This window comes from Cervus elaphus, chromosome 11, assembly GCF_910594005.1.
Source record: "Cervus elaphus chromosome 11, mCerEla1.1, whole genome shotgun sequence".
NCBI classification, from domain to species: domain Eukaryota; kingdom Metazoa; phylum Chordata; class Mammalia; order Artiodactyla; family Cervidae; genus Cervus; species Cervus elaphus.
In genome coordinates, this window is record NC_057825.1 from 100,653,876 (window position 1) to 100,674,262 (window position 20,387).

A 20,387-nucleotide genomic window follows, 5' to 3' on the forward strand; every position below is an offset into this window, starting at 1 on the left:
ATGCCCGTTCCTGTGACTGGCCCAGCGGTCCACTTGCGGGGGCAGTGCACACCCATGTTGCTCCAGGGGCAGCTCCAGCCCTGTTCTTGCTCTTAGATGCTCCAGGGGCAAATCTGGTGCTGCTCCCTGATGCCCACTCCCCAACCCCCAGGGGACCCAGCCAAGTTCTCTGGCGACTCCCTTGAGGCCCATTTGCTTGGTCTGCAATCACTGTCCTCCCTTACCCTGTACCTTCAAAGTGGATTACGGAGGATAATAGTGGCAGAACCTTCCTTTGCTGAAACCTACATGATTGGACTTCCCGTCTCTCTAAGGAGACGCCAAGACCCCCTTATCAGCCTGTGACATTTACAAATATAGTCAGGAAGGGTGCGCCGGCACCAAAATATTAACATTGGCAGTCCTCAGGTATAAACATTCCAAGGGAATTTTATTTTTGCACCTTGGAATTTCTTATTATATAAATGTCTAAAATTTATTATTTTTATTATAATTTTTAAAATTATAATAATTAAATTATATAATCACAATAATTAAATTATAACTTAAATTTTTTATTATATTTTTTTGAGAAAACCAGTGACCAGGGAGTCAAGTAAGATAAGAATACGAATATTTAAAGAACGCATACATCAAGAGTGAAGGGCATATCAAGTGTTTGTGTTCAGGCCTATGCTCACATGTGTAAACAGGATGCTGCGTATTTGGAGAGGAAATCTTCTCTGTTCTCTTCCCTGGCTCTGTTCTGCGTCATCTCCCAGGCTCCTCGCTGGCTGCTCGTGTTTCGTTACCTTTTCCAGTGGCAGAATCTGGCCAAACATTGGAAGGTGGTGCCAGGAAAGATTGGTTGTTCTCTAACCTCTGCTTCCAGTGGTCGTGTGGCTGCTGCTGCAGCCCAGGACTCCACGGGCCTCGGGGGTCCCCCTGCAGCAGCGTCTGCAGCAATGCCTCCTGGCATGGCCACCTTCCCTCTCTGCTCCCCTGGCACTTGCCTCCTGCAATTATAGTCTCTGAGTTACCTCTCATTCCCCTTTTAGCTCTTCAGCCTTCAAGCCATTTGTAATGTCAACTACAAATTGGCACTTGCCATCCACCTGTACAAGGATTAAATCACATGCTGCTGCAGTTGCTGATTTTCAACACCCCATGAAAGGAATTCAGGGTGGGGAGCAGAAATGAGGCACTCTGTGCTCAGGGGGAAGAACTGGCAGAACAGGTCTTCAGATAATTAGATATTTTCAGCAGCTGATTTTATGAGCCCAGTTCTTGTATCTCCCCATATCTGTTGTTGTTCAGTCGCTAAATCGTGTCTGACTCTTTGTGACCCCATGAACTGCAGCATGCCAAGCTTCCCTGTCCTTCACCATCTCCCTGCCTCATATCTAGAAAATCGCTAAATCCTTCATGATGATGACTGTTTCTCCTGACTAGCAGAAGCTTCATGAGACTAGTAGAAACCTTTTGCAAAATATGTGCAAAATATGTGCTTGATTGCATATACTCCCCCTTCATCAAAATCAGATATATACTGACATTTCCCCCCTGTCTCTTGGGAGCAGTTTCTGAGAGCTCTCTGAGGTGCTGTCTCCCGGGCTGCAGTCCTTATTTTGCCCCAAATAAAAATTAACTTGCAGCTCTCATATTGTGCATTTTTTTTAAGTCGACAGAAGAACTTTCCTGAGTTAAATCCCATCTCTTTGAAACACCTAGCATGGCTTCATTTCTCCGCACTGGACTCTGGCTGTTTCACAGTCAGCCGAGTGCTTTCCCATCATCAGCCCCTGTAGCTACGTGGATGCAGCATCACGGTTCACTCAGTACCTCCTGGACGAGTTCTCCACTGCCCAGGGGGGCCAGGTGTGTGGGTGCAACATGGGACACTGGCCCCAGGCCAGCCTGGCCCTGGGCCTGCAGCGGCAAGTGAGCCCTTAAGCCAGGCTTCCTGGTCTGTGCCTTACGTCCTCCCTGGGACGCCGCCTGCACTCCCAGCGACAGGGCTCACCCCTGGAGATCTGTCCCATTGACCTGAGAAGCCTTTCGCATTTGGCCTTGGGTCACGCTGACACCCCAGCTGTGACTCCAGACGGTCTGCACTGAAGGACACCTTTGGGACATCTAAACCTTTACCTTCTGGATAAGGAAATGAAATTGACACAGAAGTGGAGAGAAATGACCTGTCCAGGGTTACACAGGGACTTGATGGAACAGCCACTCCAGATTCTAGGCCTCCCACTTCTTGATCCAAACCACTTAAAAAAACAAAAGCAAAACTTAGTGTTAGATCGTTGTAGATTCCTACACAGTTTTACAAATAACACAAGAGAGACCCTGGTACCCTCTGCCCAGTCTCCCTCAGGAATAACAGGCTGCAAAGCCATCATACAGCATCACAACCAGGATGTGACATTGACACAGACCCCTGATCAAGTTTAGATTCCCCTACTGGTATTTACTTATTTGTATGTGTGTGTATTTAGTTCTGTGCAGTTTTACCATGTGTATATTAGTGTCTCCACCACCACAGTCAAGATGCAGAACATTTCCTCCACCACAAGGATCCCTCATGAGTCCTTTTTTTTCATAGCACAGAGAACTGTATTTTAATATTTTATAATCACTGCCGATGGTGACTGCAACCAAGAAATCAGAAGACATTTGCTTCTTGGCAGGAAAAATATAACAAACCTAGACAGTGTGTTGAAAAGCCGAGAGAGACATTACTCGGTCGACAAAGGTCCATATAGTCAAGGCAATTGTCTTCCCAGTGGTCACGTACGGTTGTGAGAGCTGGACTGTAAAGAAGGCAGAGTGCTAAAGAACTGGTGCCTTTGAACTGTGGTGCTGAAGAAGACTCCTAAAGAGTCCCTTGGGCAGCAAGGAGATCAAACCAGTCGATCTTTTTTTTTTTTAATTTTTAATTAATTTATTTATTTTTTCAGTGGGTTTTGTCATACATTGACATGTTTCAGCAATAGATTTACACGTATTCCCCATCCCGATCCCCCCTCCCACCTCCCTCTCCACCCGATTCCTCTGCGTCTTCCCAGTGCACCAGGCCCGAGCACTTGTCTCATGCATCCCATCTGGGCTGGTGACCTGTTTCACCATAGATAATATACATGCTGTTCTTTCGAAACATCCCACCCTCACCTTCTCCCACAGAGTTCAAAAGTCTGTTCTGTACTTCTGTGTCTCTTTTTCTGTTTTGCATATAGGGTTGTCGTTACCATCTTTCTAAATTCCATATATATGTGTTAGTATGCTGTAATGTTCTTTATCTTTCTGGCTTACTTCACTCTGTATAATGGGCTCCAGTTTCATCCATCTCATTAGAACTGGTTCAAATGAATTCTTTTTAATGGCTGAGTAATATTCCATGGTGTATATGTACCACAGCTTCCTTATCCATTCATCTGCTGATGGGCATCTAGGTTGCTTCCATGTCCTGGCTATTATAAACAGTGCTGCGATGAACATTGGGGTGCACGTGTCTCTTTCAGATCTGGTTTCCTCAGTGTGTATGCCCAGAAGTGGGATTGCTGGGTCATATGGCAGTTCTATTTCCAGTTTTTTAAGAAATCTCCACACTGTTCTCCATAGCGGCTGTACTAGTTTGCATTCCCACCAACAGTGTAAGAGGGTTCCCTTTTCTCCACACCCTCTCCAGCATTTATTGCTTGTAGACTTTTGGATAGCAGCCATCCTGACTGGCGTGTAATGGTACCTCATTGTGGTTTTGATTTGCATTTCTCTAATAATGAGTGATGTTGAGCATCTTTTCATGTGTTTGTTAGCCATCTGTATGTCTTCTTTGGAGAAATGTCTGTTTAGTTCTTTGGCCCATTTTTTGATTGGGTCATTTATTTTTCTGGAATTGAGCTGCAGGAGTTGCTTGTATATTTTTGAGATTAATCCTTTGTCTGTTTCTTCATTTGCTATTATTTTCTCCCAATCTGAGGGCTGTCTTTTCACCTTACTTATAGTTTCCTTTGTAGTGCAAAAGCTTTTAAGTTTCATTAGGTCCCATTTGTTTAGTTTTGCTTTTATTTCCAATATTCTGGGAGGTGGGTCATAGAGGATCTTGCTGTGATTTATGTCGGAGAGTGTTTTGCCTATGTTCTCCTCTAGGAGTTTTATAGTTTCTGGTCTTACATTTAGATCTTTAATCCATTTTGAGTTTATTTTTGTGTAAAACCAGTCGATCTTAAGGGAACTCAACCCTAAATACTTGTTGGAAGGACTGATGCTGAAGCTGAAACTCCAGTATTTTTGGCATCTGATGCAAACATTAGAAAAATCCCTGATGCTGGGAAAGATTGAGAGCAGAGAAAAAGAGAGAGTCAAAGGATGAGATGGCTGGATGCCATCACCAATGCAATGGACATGAACTTGGGCAAACTTCGGGAGATGGTGAGGGCTGTAGTTCATGGGTTTGAAAGAGTCGGACACGACTGGGTGACTGAACAACATCAAGAACAACAAATAACCTATAAGGGCTTCCCAGGTGGTGCTAGTGCTAAAGAATCCACCTGCCAATGCAGGAGATGCAAGAGATGTGGGTCCAATCCCTGGGTTGGGACAACCCCCTGGAGGAGTGCACAGCAACCCTCTCCAGTATTCTTGTCTTGGAAATCCCTTGGACAGGGGACCCTGTTGGGCTACCGTCAAAGGTATGATCATAGGGTCACAAGGAGTCAAACATGACTGAAGCAGCTGACTATGCATGCTTTAAGCTTAGTGGGGAAGAATTTGAAAAGAATATATAGATAGGGGCTTCCCTGGTGGCTCAGACAGTAAAAAATCCACCTGCAGTGTAGGAGACTCAGGTTCAATTCCTGGGTCAGGAAGATACCATGGAGAAGGGAGTGGATACCCACTCCAGTATTCTTGCCTGGAGAGTTCCATGGTCAGAGGAGCCTGGTGGGCTACAGTCCACAGGGTCATGAAAGACTCAGACATGCCTTAGTGACTAAACAACAACAACATATATGTGTGTATAAATACAAAACCGAATCACCCTGCGGTATACCTGAAACCAACACATTTATGTCAACTATACTTTAAAAGATTTTTAAACAAAAAATATGATTCTCTAATAAATATTTCTAAGTGGATCAATAGAAACTTTGCCTTACTACCTTCTGAATTTAGCACACTCATTCACTATGAAACGAATGGTTTACCGGACTTATGAGTCCTTTGTAACCACACTGACTACCCAACTGCCCCACCCTCTCCTCAGCCTCCAGTCCGCTGATCTGTTCTTTATTTCTATAATGTTGTCAATTTAAGATTATTTTTTTATAGAATCATATGTAATATTGGGGGATTTTTTTAAAATTCAGCATAATTCTCTGAAAATTTATCCAGGTTGTTGTGTGCATCAATTATTCCTTCTTTCTAATTACTGAGCAGTGTTCCATGGTACGGATGTCCTACTGTTTGTATAACCAGTCACCCGTTGAAGGTATCTGGGTGGTTTCCAGCTTGGGGCTGGTACAAATAAAGCTGCTGTGTGCCCTCATGGGCAAAGATTTGTGTGAATGTAAGTCTTCGTTTCTCTGGCACCAGCGCCCAGGAGTACAATCACTGAATCACAAAGTGGTTGCATGCTTAGTTTCACGGAGTGCTATGTCATTTTACATACACTCCCATCAACAATGTGTAAGTGATCCAGTTTTTCTGGATCCTTGCCAGCGTTTGGTGTTAGTCGTTGTTTAAAATTTTAGCCATCTTAAAAAAATTAAATAAAATAAAATTTTAGCCATCTTGATAGGTGTACAGCTTTAATGAGCATTTTTCTACTGGTGAATGAAGAAAAACAACTCTGCATGTGTTTATTGGCCACTTGTACATAATTCTTTTTTTCTTTCAGATCTTCTGTCCACTTTTTAATGCAGTTCTGTCTTTTCACTATTGAGTTGTCAAAGTTCTTTATATAGTTTAGATACAAATCCCTTATGAGATATATAATTTGCAAATACCTTCTCCCATTCTGTGAGTTGTCATTTTGCTCTTTCAATAGTTGTCCTCAGCAACTTCCCTGGAGGTCCAGTGGATAAGAATCTGCCTGCCAGGGCAGGGAACACAGGTTCGATACCTGGTCCGAGACGATCCCACATGCCTCAGGGCAGCTAAGCCCGTGTGGCACAGCTATAGAGCTCTTGCTCTACAGCCCAGGCGCTGCAACCTCTGAGCCCGTGTCCTGCAAGCACTGAGCCCATGTCCTACAAGCACTGAGCCCATGTGCTACAAGTACTGAGTCTAGGTGCTACAGCTACTGAAGCCCTAACCCCTGGAGCCTGTGCTCGGCAACAAGAGAAGTTACTGCAATGAGAAGCCCAAGAGCTGCAACTAGAGAGTAGCCGCTGGACAACAACAGAGGCTTAGGACAGTCAAAAATAAATAAATAAATAAAAAAACAGAACCCTTTGAAGCCTAAATGCGTTTAATATTTAGCAAAGCCAGTTTCTTTCTTTCTTTTTTTTTTTGCTTGTAGCTTTGGTAACATATTTAAAATTCCATTGCCTCATTCAAGGTCATGAAAATTTACTCCTATGTTTTCTTCTAAGACTTTAGCAGTTTTAGCTTTTACATTTAAGTCTTTGATTCATTTTGTGCTAATTTTTGTATCTGGCGCAAAGTAGGGATTCAAGTTCATTCTTTTGCATGTAGATAAAGCTCAACATTCAGAAAACTAAGATCATGGCATCCGGTCCCATCACTTCATGGCAAATAGATGGGGAAACAGTGGAAACAGTGGTTGACTTTATTTTTCTGGGCTCCAAAATCACTGCAGATGGTGACTGCAGCCATGAAATTAAAAGACGCTTGCTCCTTAGGAGGAAAGTTATGACCAACCTAGACAGCATATTAAAAAGCAGAGACATTACTTTGTCAACAAAGTTCCGTCTAGTCAAGGCTATGGTTTTTCCAGTGGTCATGTATGGATGTGAGAGTTGGACTGTGAAGAAAGCTGAGTGCAGAAGAATTGATGCTTTTGAACTGTGGTGTTGGAGAAGACTCTTGACAGTCTCTTGGACTGCAAGGAGATCCAACCAGTCCATCCTGAAGGAGATCAGTCCTGAGTGTTCATCGGAAGGACTGATGCTGAAGCTGAAACTCCAATACTTTGGCTACCTGATGCGAAGAGCTGACTCATTGGAAAAGACCCTGATGCTGGGAAAGATTGAGGGCAGGAAGATAAGGGGACGACAGAGGATGAGATGGCTGGATGGCATCACCGACTCAATGGACATGGGTTTGGGTGGACTCTGGGAGTTGATGATGGAGAGGGAGGCCTGGCGTGCTGCGATTCATGGGGTCGCAAAGAGTCAGACACGACTGAGCGACTGAACTGAACTGACTGATCCAGTTGTCAGCACTGTTTGTTGAAAACACAATTCTTTCTCCATTGCATTATCTTGGCACTCGTGTCAAAAAACAATTGACCATAAATGTAAGGGTTTAATTCTGGATTTTCCATCCTGTTAGTTTGATCTGCTTGTCTAACCTTTTGCCAGTACCACACTGTACTGATTATTATACTTTGCCTTTAGTTTTAAAATTGGGAAACGTATATCTTCCAGCTTTGGTTTTTCTTCTTCAAAGTTGTTTTGCTTATTCTGGGTCCTTCACATTTTTGTATGAATTTTGGGGTCAGTTTGTCAGTTTCTACAAATCCCAGTTTCTGCCACTGGGCTTTTTGGTAATGAGATTGCACTGAGTCTGTTGGTTAATTGCAGGAATACTGTATCTTAACAATATTAAGTCTTCTGATCTATAAACATGGAAGGTCTTTTTTTTTTTTCAGGTCTCTTAAAATTTCTTTCAACAATGCTATGCAGTTTCCAGTGTGTATAAATCTCGCAATTTTTAAATTAAATTTATCCCTAAGTATTTTTTTCCTTTTTGATACTATTTTACATGGAATTGTTTTCTTATTTTATTTTGGATTGTACACTGCTAGGGTACAGCCAGCAATCACTTTTAATGAGCTTTTGATTAGCATTGCTTTCAATTGCAAACTTAGTTAAGGAAATATTTTCTGGCATTGAAAACTGCATTTATAAGTTTAACAGATATGTTTTCCTTAAGTATTTCAATGGTTTGATAACAAAGTCATTTTGAATGAATCTGGAATATGACGAAACTTATATTCTCTTAAATGTTCCAGCACTGTTTATAAACTTAGATTTCAGCCTAAATTGCAAATTTAAAGCAACTACACAGTGTCAGTCCCCACTTGCAAAAAAAATTCCAGACATGAGATTCCTTCTTGACACCCAGACCTTAACACTGAACCATTTCTGAATTCATGCCGAGTCCTTCTGACCTGAGTATCTGGGTGCCTGCTGGGAAGAACAGTTCCTGCCCCAGTTACCTGCAGACCTTGGGGGCAAATGCACTCACTCAACTGAGGAATCAATTAACGGCCTAGATCAGGAGCTGATTGTAGCCAGTTCAAACAAACAACCTTACCCCGCAAAGCATGTACATAAATGCAAGAGCAAGTTTTTTTTGGAAAATATATTTTGATGTTTCATACCAATTCCACACTTAATATCTCCTCCAAACTTCTAAATTTATCTTTATCATAATTGTTTATAAAGATAATGTAATGAATTTTTCCACTAAGCCCTATATAGTTATTCAGTTTATCCCAATGTGCAAAAAGTTGTATTATTTTCTGTGTTCCATGATGTAGAAAAGATTGGGAAGTGGGACTTCCCTGGTGGTCCAGCATTTAAGACCTCGCCTTCTAATGCGGGGAATGTGGTTTTGATCTCTAGTGGGGGAGCTAAGGTCTGACATATCCCTGGGCCAAAAAACCAAAGCATAAGACAGGAACAATATTGTAACAAATTCAATAGAGACTTTACAATTGGTCCACATCAAAAAGTCTTTAAAAAAAAGATTGAGAAGTAAAATGTAAGGAGGTTCTCCTATGTGCCTGTCTGTCAACTCCATGTTACCTTGCTTCTCACCCAGTTGTCAATAAACCTTTGCTAAGGAAAGAATGACCCCTGTCTGTCATTTACACTTTCAGCCAGTCAGGTCAGTCCTCAGGCGTGTCTGACTCTTTTCGACCCCTGGACTGCAGCATGCCAGGCTTCCCTGTCCATCATCAACTCCCGAAGCTTGCTCAAACTCATGTCCATCAAGTCAGTGATGCCATCCAACCTTCTTATCCTCTGCCACCCCCTTCTCCTCCAGCTTTCATCCTCCTGCTTTCAATCTTTCCCAGCTTCAGGGTCTTCTCTAATGAGTCCGTTCTTTGCATCAGGTGGCCAAAGTATTGGAGCTTCAGCATCAGCATCAGTCCTTCCAATTAACACCCAGGACTGATCTCCTTTAGGATGGACTGGTTGGATCTCTTGCAGTCCAAGGGACTCTCAAGTCTTCTCTAGCACCACAGTTCAAAAGCATCAATTCTTTAGCACTCAGCTTTCTTTAGTGTGAATTTATTTATAAGGTGGTATTTCACTTCTCGGTGTGACAGGAAAGGCAAAGCTTGTTTACACTGCACCAGTAAGAGACGCCTGTGGGGCTGGCTGGTTTCAATCACACAAGTGTTTAGCTTAGACCCAGAGCTGCAGAATACTCTGAACTGATTCAGCACCAAAAACAGAAAGTTTGTCGATTTTGGGCAGATGACTCTGTCTGCCTTGGGACTCATGACTGCATTTCAGGCCGGAAGGGAACCAGCAGCTCTGTGTGGAAGTTCGGCACTTTACAGACAAGGTTGCCCCTCCCTCGCTTCTTTTCCCTTTCTTTCTTTTCTGTAATTGAAGTATAGTTGATTTACAACATTATATTAGTTTCAGGTGTATAGCACAGTGATTCAGCATTTTATAGATTTTACTTCATTAAAAGTTATTGTAAGAAATGTATATTATATAACATAATATACACAGAAGAACTGTACAAAAAAGATCTTAATGACCTGGATAACCATGATGGTGTGATCACTCACCTAGAGCCAGACATCCTGGAATTCGAAGGCAAGTGGGCCTTAGGAAGCATCATTACGAACAAAGTGAGTGGAGGTGATGGAATTCCAGTTGAGCTATTTCAAATCCTAAAAGATGATGCTGTGAAAGTGCTGCACTCAATATGTCAGCAAATTTGGAAAACTCAGCAGTGGCCACAGGACTGGAAAAGTTCACTTTTCATTCCAATCCCAAAGAAGGGCAATGCCAAAGAATGCTCAAACTACCACATAACTGCGTTCATCTCACATGCTTGCAAAGTAATGTGCAAAATTCTCCAAGCCAGGCTTCAACAGGACATGAACCATGAACTTCCACAGTCAGCTCCTGGTCTTGTTTTTGCTGACTATATAGAGCTTCTCCATCTTCGGCTGCAAAGAATATAATCAATCTGATTTCAGTATTGACCATCTGGTGATGTCCATGTGTAGAGTTTTCTCTTGTGTTGTTGGAAGACGGTGTTTGCTATGACCAGTGTGTTCTCTTGGCAAAACTCTGTTAACCTTTGCCCTGCTTCATTTTGTACTCCAAGACCAAATTTGCCTGTTACTCCAGGTATCTCTTGACTTCCTACTTTTGCATTCTAGCCCCCTGTAATAAAAAGGACATCTTTTTTGGGTGTTAGTTCTAGAAGGTCTTGTAGGTCTTCATAGAACCGTTCAACTCCAGCTTCTTCGGTATTAGTGGCTCGGGCATAGACTTGGATTACCGTGATATTGAATGGTTTGCCTTGGAAACAAATAGGGATCATTCTGTCGTTTTTGAGACTGCATCCAAGTACTGCATTTCGGACTCTTTTGTTGACTATGAGGGCTACTCCATTTCTTCTAAAGGATTTTTGCCCACAGTAGTGGAAGGGATGACAGAGGATGAGACAGTTGGATGGCATGACTGACTCGATGGATGTGAGTTTGAGCAATATTAGGGAGTTGGTAATGGACAGGGAAGGCTGGCTTTCTGCAGTCCATGGGGTCACAAAGGGTTGGACATGACTGAGCGACTGAACTGAACTGAATCCCATACTAGTTTGTCCCTCCTCACTCCCCTCTCCCGCTGGTAACCACTAGTTTGTTTTCTATTTCTGTGAGTCTGTTTCTGTTTTGCTAGATACATCCTTTTCTTTTTTCTTTGTAAAAATGTGGACCATTTTTAAAGTCTTTATTGCATGTGTTACCATATTGCTTTTGTTTTATGTTTGGGTTTTTTGGCCCTGAGGCATGTGGGGATCTTAGCTCACCTGCACTTCCTGCATCAGAAAGTGAAGTCCTACCACTCGACCTCCAGGGGAGTTCCTGCGTTTGTTTTATTTTTTAGATTCTACCTCAACATGTGGGGGCTAAACAACATGCTACTAAAAAACCCAGTGGGTTAATGAAGAAAGCAAAGAGGAAATCAGGAAACACCCTGAGACAATTGAAAATGGACACACAACTTTTAAAAAATCTAAAACCTATGGAATTCAGCAAAAGCAATTCACAGAAGGAAGTTTATAGTGATACAGGCTGGACTCAAGAAACAAGGAACATCTCAAATAGACAACATAACCTACAACACCCTGCTCTCTCTTGCCTTTCTGGAATGTATGGGAGGGCCCCTAGCCTGTTTCTCACATAGGCCGTCTGAGATCAGGTGGCGGGGGTGGGGACGGTGGGCGGGGGCAGTCCTGCACCTCTCGATCTTCCCCTCAACTGTACGAGCCCTGGTGGGGGGTGGCTACGCTGGCCAGACCCAGGCCTGACCCCGTGGCCCCACTGGTCGTGGGCTGTGGGCTGGCTGTGTCCCCCCTCCCACTCATCCAGGAGGGAAGCGGGCAGGGCACACCTTTAAAGAGTGACAGAGCCACAGGGTGTGACACAAACAAGGTCCAAGACGGCGGAAGACGTGACTGCAGTGAACCCTGAGCTTCAGCATGCGCTCACTGTGACACATTACCATCTTAATCACACACCCTCAGGTGCCAACACAGTTCTGAAGCCAGCCATCAGAGGCCACAAAGTGGGCAGTGGCCCGCTGCCTGGAAATCCCCACCCCTTCCTGAAGTAGTTGGAATAACCCTCCCACTCATTAGCCTATGAAATTGCCCAGCCCATAAAAACTGATCACCCCACCTTCGGAGATGGCCCACACTTTGTCTGTGGAGTGTGTTTCTCTCTAAATAAATCCACTTCTTACCTATCACTTTGTCTCTCACTGAATTCTTTCTGCGATGAGACATCAAGAAACTGAGCGTCATGAAGTCCCGAGACCACGTGTGATCTCAGTTAAAAGACAGTGGGTTCAAGTCCCAATCAGAGTCACATGGCTTTCCTACCACCCATGGGGCTCCCCAGGGGGCCCTAGTGATAGAGACCTCGCCTGCCGACGCAGGAGCCGTGAGAGGCGTGAGCTGGATCCCTGGGTCATGAAGGCCCCTGGGGGAGGGCATGGCAGCCCACTCTAACATTCTTGCCTGGAGAACCCCATGGACAGAGGAGCCTGGTGGGCCGTGCCGTGGGGCTGTAAAGAGTTGGACACGACTGAGTGACTTAGCATGCACGCACACCACCCAGGAGCCCTCGGCATCCTGAGCGAGGCCCAACCTCCATTCCAGCGAGACGGGCGACTGACTCGGCGGGGCCACTGCCCGTGTCCGGGGAACAAGGCCGTGTGGAGCAGGGCTGAGCCGGGGGCCGCGCCGTCCTTTTCGACGTTCTCCCAGGTTGCCCGCTGCCCCTCGCCTGGCCCACCCGGGCCCTCCCTCTTGAACAGAGGCCACCGCAGGTGGACGGGCTTTCCCTCAGCCTCTGCAGGCGTCCCCTGCAGGTTCCAGCCGGTCCCCACAGCACAGCCCTGGGTGACAGCTGTTCTTTGCTCGGGGGCCGAACAGAGGAAGAAAGGCAGTTTCTGTCCACAAGTGCAAGTTCAGACTCAGGGATCTCTCTGTGGGCAGCACCCCATGCTGAGGGTGTGTGCGCGCTCGTGTGTGTGTCTGTGTGTGTGTGTGGGTGTGTGCGCGCTCGTGTGTGTGTGTGTGTCTGTGTATGTGTGTGTGCGCGCTCGTGTGTGTGTGTCTGTGTGTGTGTGTGGGGGTGTGCGCACTCGTGTGTGTGGGGGGGGGTGTGCACGCTCGTGTGTGTGTGTGTGTGCGCGCGCGCTCGTGTGCGTGGGTGTGTGTGTGTGCGCGCTCGTGTGTGTGTGTGTGCACGCGCGCTCGTGTGCGTGTGTGTGTTTGCGCGCGCGCTCGTTTGTGTGTGTGTGTGCGCGCGCGCTCATGTGCGTGGGTGTGTGTGTGTGTGCGCGCGCGCTCGTGTGTGTGTGTGCGCGCGCGCGCTCATGTGCGTGGGTGTGTGGGTGTGTGTGTGTGCGCGCGCGCTCATGTGCGTGGGTGTGTGTGTGTGTGTGTGTGTGTGTGTGCGCGCGCGCTCGTGTGTGTGTGTGTGCGCGCGCGCTCACGTGCGTGGGTGTGTGTGTGTGTGTGCGCGCGCGCACTCGTGTGTGTGTGTGTGTGTGCGCGCGCGCTCATGTGCGTGGGTGTGTGTGTGTGTGCGCGCGCACTCGTGTGTGTGTGTGTGTGTGTGCGCGCGCGCTCATGTGCGTGGGTGTGTGTGTGTGTGCGCGCGCGCGCTCGTGTGTGTGTGTGTGTGTGTGCGCGCGCGCGCTCATGTGCGTGGATGTGTGGGTGTGTGTGTGCGCGCGCGCTCGTGTGTGTGTGTGTGTGTGTGTGTGTGCGCGCGCTCATGTGCGTGGGTGTGTGTGTGTGTGTGTGCGCACGCTTGTGTGTGTGTGTGTGTGCGCGCGCGCTCATGTGCGTGGGTGTGTGGGTGTGTGTGTGTGCGCGCGCGCGCTCACGTGCGTGGGTGTGTGTGTGTGTGTGTGTGCGCGCGCGCTCATGTGCGTGGGTGTGTGGGTGTGTGTGTGTGCGCGCGCGCTCATGTGCGTGGGTGTGTGGGTGGGTGTGTGTGCGCGCGCTCGTGTGTGTGTGTGTCTGTGTGTGTGTGTGTGCGCACGCTTGTGTGTGTGTGTGTGTGCGCGGGCGCGCACTCGTGTGTGTGTGGGGGGGTGTGGGTGTGGGTGTGTGCGCAGCTGTGTATTTGTGTAAAAGTTTGTAGGCTTCCCAGATGGCACAGTGGTAAAGAATCTGCCTGCCAATGTAGGAGACACAAGAGATGTGGGGTTGATCCCTGGGTCAAGAAGTTTCCCTTCAGGAGGAAATGGCAACTCACTGCAGTATTCCTACCTAGAAAATTCCATGGATAAAGGAGCCCGGCGGGCTATAGTCCATGGGGTCGCAAAGAACCAGACACAGCTGAGTGACTGAGCACGCATGCACACACATGTATATGTGCAGGGGTGTGTGTGTGTACGTGTGGGTACGTGTGAGCTATGCAGGCTGTGATTTCCAACACTAAAGTGGACTTTTTCCTTCTTGGCACATTCTTTTAGATGAAAAAATTTTACAGAAGCATAAAAATGAAATCATATTCATCTACAGTTCCAGTGGATCACCTCTGAAAAAAAGAAAACAAAATTACCTTCCATGAAATTAGTGGTCTTCTAAGAAACTCCAAAATCCCCAGCAAGCAGAGATACCAGCTAAAGACAAACTCGGCCGATGGTCAAATGGCTGGAATGGTCACAGAGCTCACTGTGGTCCAGAGCATGCTGGTCAGGGGGTTTCCACCCTGGTGCCCTCCTCAGAGCAAGCCCCCAGCTCCTTGCTCAGCGTCTTTTCCTGGTTTCTCAGAGTCTGTGAGTTCCTCAATAGCAGAGGCCATTTCTTATTCATCTCGGCATCCAGTGCTCAGACTGGATGCAGCAGGTGCCCCAAAATTGTCTAAGAGCATCCAAGACAGTGTCCTGGGTTGGTGGGAACACAGATGGCCCTGACTCAGTGCTTTGACCTTCTTGAGATTCAAACTCTTCTCACTCTGCTCCTTCACATCTCCAGTGACCTCCAATCAGAGCCTGATGCGAAGAGCTGACTCATTAGAAAAGGCCCTGATGCTGGGAAAGATGAAGGGCAGGAGGAGAAGGGGATGACAGAGGACGAGATGGTTGAATGGCATCACTGACTCCAGTGTGGGGGTGCGTCTGGGGGTCTTGGTGATGTGGCCCTGGCGTAATTCTCACCCTTGCCTGGAAGCCTCGCGCAGAAGACGGGACTTCCCACCCACCTACAGTGAGGGCGGTGCTTATTACCTGTCGGGTCTCCTCATGACCCGACACCCCCATGGCCAAGGGGAAGGCATCCTCTGTCCATGGAATTTTCCAGGCAAGAATACTGGAGCGGGTTACCGTTTCCTTCTCCAGGGGATCCTCCCGGCCCAAGGATCAAACTCACTGGGGCCAAAACCCCTACATAAAGGTTTGGGGTGCTGGAGGGAGCTGGGGAGCTGGGTGGGCAGGGTCAGGGGTGCCCCTGAAAGCTTCTGGAAACCTGGGCATATACCTGATAGGCAGAAGCTGATGAAAGGAAAGGTTGGGTGTTAACACCGTGCCTTAGCCCGGGACCCCCCACGCTCTGCACTCCCCGCCCCTCCCGCCCAGTGGTCCCTGGGAGCAGCCTTGGGTCAGCTCGGCCCAGCGTGTGCCCCTCCCCAGCACTCCAGGGCCCGGGGGTCTGCGTGTTCCGGCGAACACGGCCAGGCACAGAGGGTACAGTGGGTAGTGATGGCTGCAAGGATATCGGACAGAAGTCCCTCCCCTCGCCCCCACTCCCCTTCAGGCGGAGCAGGCCTTTCCCCTGGCTCGGGTCCAGCCGTCACTCGGCCACAGCGATGGTGGATGGACCGAGAGGTCCGCCGTGTGACACCCGCCCCTCACCTTCAGCCTCAACCCAACAGGCAAACCGTGCCAAGGCAGGGCCCCGGGCCTCTTTCTCCACGAGTGAGACAGCGGGTAAAGCTCCAAGGGCAGAGAACATCCTGTCTCCTCCTGCGGCAGGGGCAGCCTTCTCTGGCAAAATCCCCAAGGACGCCACTGGAGTCGATCGGGAATTTCTGGCGCCTCCGCCCTGACCACCTCGCACCACCGGGAAGGCCCTCTGTTTCGCGCGGGAGTGGAGCCCGCGCGCCACCCAGTGGAGGGCCTGGGTAACTGCACCGACCTCTCAGTTTCCCGCCTCGAGCTGGCCCCTTAATTATTTTCTCTCAAAGGCCATCTCGGGCTTCCCTGGTGGCTCAGTTGGTAAAGAATCTGCCTGCAGCGCAGGAGACCCGGGTTCGATTGTGGGTTGGGAAGATCCCCTGGAAAAGGGAACGGCAACCCACTCCAGCGTTCTTGCCTGGGAAATCCCATGGACAGAGGAGCCTGGTGGGCTACAGTCCCTGAGGCTGCAAGAGCGGGACACGACTGAGTGACTAAACCACCACCACGGCAAGAGGCGTCTTAACGCTGAAAAGAGAAATAATTTCACAACCTTAATGGTGGTGGAGTCATTTCCTACGGTTGCTGAAGAAAAGGACCTTAACTCAAGGGGGCCCTGGTGTGTTCCCGCCAAGTGGGATGACACACGTCTTTAATGATCCCACTTACAGGGATCGCAGGTTCCAGCCTGCTGCTGCCACTGCGTCTACACCTTGCTGACCTACACCTTGCAATAACTTGCCATAAGCACAGCTGAACACAAGTACGTCTTGGTATAACTCCTCTTAACCGCCCAGCACCTTGACATAACACCTCTTGCCGTATCTAAATTTGCATATGTCACCCCACTTCCGCATAGTTACACCTTAACCCACCTGTGCTTAGTCGCTCACTCGTGTCCAACTCTTTGCAACCCCATGGACTGTAGCCCACCAGGCTCCTCTGTCCATGGGATTTCCCAGGCAAGAATACTGGAGTGGGTTGCCATGCCCTCCTCCAGGGGATCTTCCCCACCCAGGGATTGAACCTGAGTCTCCTGCATTGGCAGACTGGTTCTTTACCCCTGAGCCCCCACCAGGGAAACCATTCTTACTGAAGTGGAAATTATGCCACAAACCCAAGCGCTGGAGCCAGATGTGGCGTCTCGGGGCAGCTGCCCGTGAAGCAAGGCTGGGTGGGCTGGGCCTGGGACCCCTCCATGGGTTGGGGCTCTGGAGTCTTGGTACAACTGCTGTTGGGACCTGGCCATGGTGGCCAGCCCCAGCGGTGAGGCCACAAAAGAGATGAGCTCCAGGCGTTTCACTGTAGAAACCACTTTTATTTGGATGTGGCTGCTCAGGAAATACTGAATATCCCAGACAGATGACAAGCTGGAAAGTCACAGATGAACAGTGGCTTTTCAAGCTACGGGGTGATTAGAAGGTGAGCCATCAAGGCATGAAGCCAATTTTCTGTCTGGTGATCTCCCCGCCTTCCTGACCCTCTCTCCCCCAGAAGCAGAAAAAAGTCAATCCAAAACTCTAAGCCCTCGAACTGGCTCAGACAGATCACTCCCACATAATAACTTATTGCATTTCAGACTGGCAGCAGGTCCATGCAGTTGGGGGGCTGAGCCCTGGCTCTCCTCAGAGCCTGAGCCAGACAAACGCCTGGACCCCAGCACGGGGCCGGAAACACCAGACGGCACAGCCTGCCTTTGAAAACAATTTAGTTGGGTATCCAGCACTGTGATTTTACATTTCTCTGTACCTTTTCTCAGAGAATGCCCGTGCCCCAGGCCCCTGGAAGCCCTTCACTGCAGGAGGCTGGCTGGACGGTCCAGGCCCCCCCCAGCTGGACCACTGTGGGGAGGAGGCTTGCGAAAGAGCAGGGACCCTGGGATGGGGTCCTTTCCAGCCTCCTTGATATCCTCTGTGTGACCGGAGCCCAGAGGAGAATCCTGGCACATAATGCCCTTCTTGGTTCCTTGATGGTCTTTTCTGAGGGACAGGGAGCGGGGTCTGGAGGCCTGACCCAGGCGTCCTGCAGCCCTGAAGTTCTCTGAGCAGCCTGACTTACGGAGAATCGGAAAAATGGATTACAGCCTTCCCTGTCCGACCCCTCCTCCCCTCCCAGGTCTTGGTATATAACAATTTTGTAGTCGGGCCCTTATTTTCCCCACAAATCTACCCTCAGATTTCCCCTGGCTCCTAAAACTGTAGAGGAAAGAGGAAGTGGACATGAACTGGAGTCAGGCAGTGTGGGAGGGGGCAGCTGGTTTGTACCACCTCTGCAACAAAGAGGCAGGATCGCGGGGCAGAAGCAAGGTCTGTGGTTCTTCAGAACTGAAGGCTTTGACAGCACCATTTTGATTTTAAGAAAATAATGAAGGTTCTCATCAGTCAGCTGTGGGGAAGCTCGTTGCCGAGGCAGATGCCCAAACAGGCACAATGATGGTAGACCTGGAATTTTCCGCATAAGATGTTAGTTTCCTAGAAGAGCGAGGGTCACTGTCAGAAAATCCCAAGAGACAATTACTTTCCCTGGGCGAAACAAAACAAAATGAAACAACAACAAAGTCCTCCCCCCCAACCAGCCTTTTCATATTCATCACAATGAATTAAAATGTCCAAACAGATCTGCCAGCATGTGATTTCATCACTCAGTCTGAAAAGATGGTCTGTGGATCCCATGATGTCATCGTTGGTGAGCTGTTTATCATCCAGATGGCGAAGGTTGAAAACCACTTTTGGAAGCTGACACTCCTGGTTTTGAAAAAGCATCTTCCACATCGCCTGGCCCCCTGCTTCTTCAGTGGTAATAGATGCTGAAGGCATGCAGGATGTAGAGCAGGGTGGTGATGAAGGCAAAGAACTAGAAGAGCCGGGGAGTTACTGCCTTAGAGATGCTGGCAGTCACTGCCCCTCCCAGCCCCACACAGGCCCACGGCAGCCCGGATGGCCCTTGTTTTGACCCTGCTTCATCCGCTGCCTGCCTAAGCCCCGTCTGGCCTGAGGGCAGCAACCACGGGGCAGCCCCTCCAGCCTCCGTGAAGCACTCCACCCCCTTGTCCCACCGTGTCACCTGCAGACCTGGGCTCCTCTACCTGCCATAAAGTTGGCCCGTCCCCATGCCTGCCCTGGGTGCCCTTGCCTCGTTCTGGGCACTCTCCCCCTCCTCCACCTTCAGCCACAGTCTGCTCAAATGACAGTTTCACTCACAGGTCCAGAACTCGACTCTACGCACCCACCTCTTAGATCTTCAGAGGCTCAGAGGCCCCGCAAGCTCCCTGTGGGCAAACTGAACTCCTGAGATGCCCTCACAAGCCCAGCTGATCCCAGGATCCTCACCTCGTCCAGCTACCCAAGCCCAAAACCTGTGCTTCCCCCTCCCCCTCCCTCCCCCACGGCCACGTCCATTCCTGAAGATACCCAGCTGTACTGTCTGATGATCTCTCGGTCCAGGGGAGGACTCCATCCCCCCTTTGCCCCACCCTGTCCAATCACACTCTGTTTCATTCATCCGTTCAACACATGGCTTGTAAGCACCTGCTATGGGCTTCCTCGGTGGCTCAGTGGTAAAGAAGCTGCCTGCAATGCAGGAGACGCAAGAGAAGCAGAAGACGCAAGTTTAGTTCCTGGGTTGGGAAGACCCCCTGGAGGAGGGCATAGGAGCCCACTCCAGTATTCTTGCCAGGAGAATCCCATGGACAGAAGAGCCTGGCGGTCTAGGGTCCATGGGGTCGCAAAGAGTCGAACAAGACTGGAGTGACTTAGCATGAGCATGCATGCTTCAAGCACAACCATGGATCTAATGGTGAACAAAAATTTTAAAATTCCTGTCCTTATGGAACTTGCATTTTAGTGGCACATGCGGAAAGGACCCAAGATGAACCAGGAGAGAAGTAGGAGCTACTGCTTTGAGTGGGGCTGAGTGGCAGCCTCACCAGGAGGTGACAAGTGAGAAAAGAACAGGAGGTGAGGGAGCCGGGAGCCGAGGCCAAAGTGCGGGGTCCAGGGACAGCAAGGAGGCCGGTGTGACAGGGCCCCTGAGCAGGACGAGCAGCGCTCCGAGTGGTGGGAGGCAGAGCGGTGCTGGGCTGGGGGGCAAGGAGGCAGACAGGCAGGAAAGGCGTCCTGCAAGCTCACCGCGTTGGCCTGGTATCTTTCTGACAAGGGGGCCAGCACCCCATATCACAGCCCTTCCTACTGCTGCCCAATCCCTGGGGAGCCCGACTGACACAGGACTTTTCTGGCCACAGAGACTGGAGCTGATGGGCTGGGACCCAGCCTGGGCGTTAGATCTCCCTGAGAAGGAATAAGGAGGGTCAGGAGCACTTGCGTGCACACACACACTGGAGGAACCCACCACCTGCCATGTGGTCTCCTGCCACCTGAGGGCGCCATCCCCCCAAGAGAGGGGCGCGGCCACACTCAGGGCCTGGAAAGACTGTCGGCCGGCAGGCAGTGAGCTCGGCCCAGGACTCTCTGGACCACCTTGCCTTGGATTCCATCAGCCGATGCGTAACCCCGAGGATGTCCGTCACTGAAATAGAAGGACGGCAGAACTTGA

The 20,387-nt window shown here is 49.0% G+C and overlaps 1 protein-coding gene across 4 annotated transcripts in view; it reads right to left on the reverse strand.

The window, feature by feature from the left end:
* Positions 1 to 17,133: 17,133 nt before the first annotated feature.
* Positions 17,134 to 20,387, reverse strand: part of MALL (mal, T cell differentiation protein like) — a 31,697-nt gene continuing 28,443 nt past the window's right edge. For all 4 annotated transcript variants that reach the window (XM_043918753.1, XM_043918754.1, XM_043918752.1 and 1 more), the window contains one exon: positions 17,134 to 18,689. In XM_043918753.1, coding sequence (XP_043774688.1) covers positions 18,627 to 18,689 — 63 coding nt within the window. In that variant the 3' untranslated portion in view covers positions 17,134 to 18,626. The remainder of the gene's footprint in view (positions 18,690 to 20,387) is intronic.